General features: G+C 47.3%; 1 protein-coding gene across 9 annotated transcripts in view; it reads left to right on the top strand.

Moving 5' to 3' along the window:
- The first annotated feature begins 2,805 nt into the window (after window positions 1-2,805).
- Window positions 2,806-4,893, top strand: part of ATOSA (atos homolog A) — an 86,272-nt gene continuing 84,184 nt past the window's right edge. For 7 of the 9 annotated variants that reach the window (XR_003004426.1, XR_003004427.1, XM_024754334.1 and 4 more), the window contains exons 1-2: window positions 2,806-3,555; window positions 3,875-3,990. Coding sequence is in view for 7 of the 9 variants with exons in the window: in XM_024754334.1 (XP_024610102.1) it covers window positions 3,975-3,990 (16 nt within the window). In the remaining 2 variants the exon portion in view is untranslated. The remainder of the gene's footprint in view (window positions 3,556-3,874; window positions 3,991-4,893) is intronic. The other 2 variants (XM_024754335.1, XM_024754336.1) reach the window with 2 other exon arrangements.

Consider the following 4,893-nt stretch of genomic DNA (forward strand, 5'->3'; position numbering starts at 1 on the left):
TGCGGTGCACAGGCTTCGCATTTCAGTGGCTTCTCTTGTTGCGGAGCATGGGTTTTAGGCATGCGCGCTTCAGTACTTGTGGCTCACGGGCTCTAGAGCGCAGGCTCAGTAGTTGCGGCACACAGGCTTAGTTGCTCCCCGGCATGCGGGATCTTCCTGGACCAGGGACCGAGACCATGTCCCCTGCATTGGCAGGCAGATTCTTAACCACTGTGCCACCAGGGAAGCCCCGTGCCAGCTGTTTTGACTTGCTTTCTTCACCCACTTTCACACCTCACCAAGCAGGAACCAGAGATGTTTGTTTTGCTTGAGTGCTCCAAGGTGCAAACACACTTTACCACCAACACTTAGAGTTGCCATGGTAGGTAGATCCTTATTTCCAACCATTCTACAAATGCTTTATACAATTACAGGATTGTTTCAGAATTAGAAAGGAAAGAGATTATTTACTGCCTGAGTCCAAACCCCTCATTTTTATAGGTTAAAAGAGGCTGTAGAATGTGACTTGACCTAGGCTATGCAACTGTAGTAATCAATACTGTAAACTCCATGAGAGTAATGACCCTGTTTTTGGTGACTTTTGTGCTCTCAGAAACTAGCATATGCCTAGCAGACAGTGAGTGCTCCATAAATGTAGGCTGAGTGAAAAAATAATTTGAAAAATGAATGAATGAGTCAAAAATACACCTTTTAAAATATTTTTCCACTACCATAATGATCTCCAATTTTTCAACAAATTTAAGATTCTCAATAAAAAGCTTCGAGGTAGTCTAACAAATGTTCAGACAGCATCATTTATCCATGTGCTGTTAAAACCTAACTGTTTAGGGCTTCCCTGGTGGCACAGTGGTTGGGAGTCTGCCTGCCGATGAGGGGGACACAGGTTCGTGCCCCGGTCTGGGAAGATCCCACATGCCATGGAGCGGCTGGGCCCGTGGGCCATGGCCGCTGAGCCTGCGCGTCCGGAACCTGTGCTCCACAACGGGAGAGGCCACAGCGGTGAGAGGTCCGTGTACCGCAAAACAAACAAACAAACTTAACTGTTTAAAAGAGAATTGTTTTCCAGATTATCCAATATTCTCAGCTTCTACTCTCAACATTTTTCTAGTCTTTATACCTCTTGCAAATTCGGCAGAGGAAGAGGAGCTAAATCACAAATCTTGCTGCCTGTTCACCCAGTAAGCCTTTACAATAGCTGTTATCTGGTCCCAGCTGTTGTGCTAAATTTAGGATTTTGGATTATCTTTAACTGCTCTTTCTGTCTCCCATTACCAAGGTTAATTGAGAAGTGATGTTAGAACAAGTAAAGCTTCAGTTCATAAAAGAAACTACATACTACAGTATTCTGTAATATCAAAGTCAAATCCACTGGGAGTTAACATTTGCAGCTATTACATAAAGGAACTGTTGCCATTTGTCAGAAGTTTCATCTTCAAGATGCCAGAACATTTCCCATGAAGATGAATGTTACCTTCCTAAATGTTCTGTCCTGTTTTGATTAGTTGCAATCTTAGAGTTAAGGTTTTTAATTGCAGGTGCATATGTAATTTTACTGTGCATATGAAAACATCCAGAAAATATTGTTTTCTTCATAATAAAAATTTCATGTATTTAATAGATCTGAGGCAAAAAAAATGCAATCCCAATCTTGTAATTTACAAAAACTTTTCTGATGTAGAAGTAAACATACTTCCTGTAAAACTTTGGAAACCTCAGAAGAGTACAAAGACTAAAGTAAATCACCTTTAAACCTAACCTAGTACTTGCCTGTTGTGATTCTTGTATGCAAAATTATTTCTTAAAAAAAAAAGGCTTTTTCTAAATGAAACCAAAGAGGATTGCAAATTTTGTACTTCTCTCCGTCTCTGTTTTGAGCTCACAACCCCATGTGTACTTTGTCTATAAACTGAGTAGCTAATAGCTTCAGCCCTTGTTAGGATTGCTTGTTTTAATTACAACAGATCCTTGTCATCTGTTTGTGTTGAAATGATGATACAACATCGCAACACGAAATGTCATCATGTCACATTGTTATAGCACAACAACAAAATTACAGCTCCCTAACAATAACACGGTGTCAAAAGTGTCCTCCTGCCATGAGTCAGTGTTTTAGAGGTTATAAAAGTTATTTTTAGCACAGTGAAGGCCTCTAGAGCTTGGGTTCCGAATCCTACTAAAATCCCTGGTGATTTGAAAAAAATCTGGTTGGGGAGGGTTTTTGCTCTTAAACTTCCCAATCCCTGCAGCGTACGGCTGCCCACTCTCCTGTCTTGGCCACATTAATTAGACCCGACTTCCACCGTGCACTGCAAGCCCCTTGGGGCTGGGTCACAACTCTGCGCCAGCATCCAGTGTGGAGGAGGAGGAGGAGACTATAATTATCCCTCCACGTCTGGGGCAGGCCCTCGGATGACATCTCCCCAGTTACCCTGTGCTCTAATAGCGCAGCTCTGTTTCCTGGTCCCAGAAGCGCCGCAGCCAGCTCGGAGCGCAGGCAGGAGGCGAGCGCGGCCAAAGCGCCGGACGCCTCTCGGGCCTCCCGGGCTCCGCCGGCCCTTCGCAGCCGGCAGCACCAGCAAGGGAACCCAGGCCCCCAGGCTAGCGCCCCGGGGCGCGGGGAGCGTTGCCATAACAACCGGGCGCCCGCCGCGGAGGCCGCCGGGGAGGAAGTGACGAGCGGTGGGTTGGCTGTTGTTGGGACACGTGACCCGGGCAGTGTTTTGACAGGGCAAACTGAAGAGAAAGAACTGGGCGAGCGAGGGGGACCGGGAGCTGGGGCTCCAGAGCTAGAGGCAGCGGGCGGGCGAAGAGCTGACGGCCGAGGCGGGGGTGGATGGCCACAGGGGCGCCGGGGAGCCGCGTCGGGCTTGTTGTCTCGGGTCCCCATGGTCCTCTAACGCAGCCTCGGGGGCCGCTGCGCGCCACATTCCGCTCTCGCCGGCCCTGCGCCTCTCGGAGCCTCACGTCTGAGGTGGGAGTGTGATGTGAGCCGCTGGGCGAGCGGCGGAGAGAAGTGCCAAGAGGAGGAGGGATTGGGACGGGAGAGGAGAGCGAGTTAGTCAGCAGAGGTCGGCCGAGGGAGCCATGAAAACAACTCTCCGGCGGGGAAAGGGGCTGGCGCGGCGCTCCGGACGGCGTGGCTGAAGGAAATCAGGGCCGCGGCGGGACGGAAGGGGGCCGCAGGGGCAGGCTGCGCCGAGCAGGGGCGAGCGCCCGGCCGTAAACACCTTCCCGGGAAGACCTCGCAGGGCCTAGGGGTGGCAGGGGCGACCCGGGACAGCCCAGTAGAGTTCGTTTGGAACTGGGGGCTGGGCAAGAGGAGATGACTCGCGTTTCTTTCTGACCCTCTCATTGTGTCAACTTGGCCGCGGTTGAGGCAGGAAGACTAGCCAGAGGGTAACTACACAGGTGAGGCCCGGCGGGGCGGGCGGAGCTGTAGGCGAGGCGCTTGGGGTCTTGAAGAGTTTCCTGCGCCCAAGTCACCAGGTCGGAGCATTTCTATACCAGCCACTGCGGAGGTGCCACTGTTTCCAGCGGTATTTTTCTTACAAAGGGGTTAGTTAGCTTGTGTTGTTTGAATCCTTTTTTTTTTTTTTCCCTGCCTGTACCTTCAGGTTATAAATAGATCTTCCTTTTGGTTCCGAAACACTGTGTCAAAGAAGGACACGTTGGCCTGGAGAGCACAGGGGCGGGGAAGAGGGGTGCTTGGTCCGGAGGAGATGGGGGAGGGCGGTGCAGAGTTTTGCTTTTTTCAGACCTGCGGATGGTGCTGTCACCGCGCGTAGTGCCAGGGAGAGGCCTGTTAGCAGTAGTTTTCTTGCAAGATCGAGTGTTGAGGGCAAGACCAGATTAATTTTATTTTGATCTCTTTTAGCATTTTGAAAACGGAGCAGTAGCCACAGAATCGGCGGCGAGCCTGTTGAAAGAACCCACACGTGTATTTCACTGCACCTTGGGTGGAAATTGGCGTGAAGATGAAGCCAGACCGAGGTAAATAATTGATTTAAGTAGGATTTTTTTTTTCTGTGCCCCATTTTAGAAAAGTTAACCTCGTTCTGCGGCAGGATCAACTCTTTGTGAATTACACATGATTATTTGTTTCTGTTACAGATTCCAGCTGGTAAGGTAGAGAAGGGCGCATGGAAGAGTTAGGAACTAGATGGGAGAATACATTCTTCAAAAGTGTCTTCAAAGTATTAGTTTCAAGAGATATTAGAAATGAAATTGCCAAGAACAGCACGTGTATCTGTTGCCACAATACTTGGTATCATTTTAGAGTTACATTACTCATTTTTAGGTTCAATCTAACTTCGATTTTAAAGAAGTTTAAAAGTTTTTTCAACTTGAGAATTTGATCTTGATAAACTGAGAAAATTTAAGATTGAGTTCACAAATATTATTTGTCCTTGCTGATTTTTGTGCTTTAGGCAAACTCTAAAAGTTTGCAAAGTACTCGAGGGCTTTGTCCAGTGTATCAATTTATACACAGGGCTACTGAAATCCCTATAATAAGTACTGTAAATGTGCCATTTCCTTTCTAAACCTGTATTTTCAGGACTTATGGGAATAATGCATACACTGTGTTTCTCAAGGATTTCAAAGGAATTGAAAACTCATTTATCAATCTACTTTTGATTGGCCATTGCAAGGACCAACTTTAGAAGGTTTTAATATAGTGGTAGTAGGAGTTTGTTATATGGGAATTTGAGTCCAAGGAACATTGTAGGAAGAGGATTAATGTATTTGGTAGGGAGTTGGACTAGATGACAGAGTTCCTTCCAAATCTGAGACTTTCAGATTGGAAATGTTAATTTATCTTTATGAATTAGATGCTCATTTAAAAAAAGATATGGGAGGGCTTCCCTGGTGGCGCAGTGGTTGAGAGTCCGCCTG

The sequence above is a fragment of the Neophocaena asiaeorientalis genome, unplaced genomic scaffold, assembly GCF_003031525.2.
Source record: "Neophocaena asiaeorientalis asiaeorientalis breed wild unplaced genomic scaffold, Neophocaena_asiaeorientalis_V1.1 scaffold391, whole genome shotgun sequence".
In the NCBI taxonomy this organism is placed as follows: domain Eukaryota; kingdom Metazoa; phylum Chordata; class Mammalia; order Artiodactyla; family Phocoenidae; genus Neophocaena; species Neophocaena asiaeorientalis.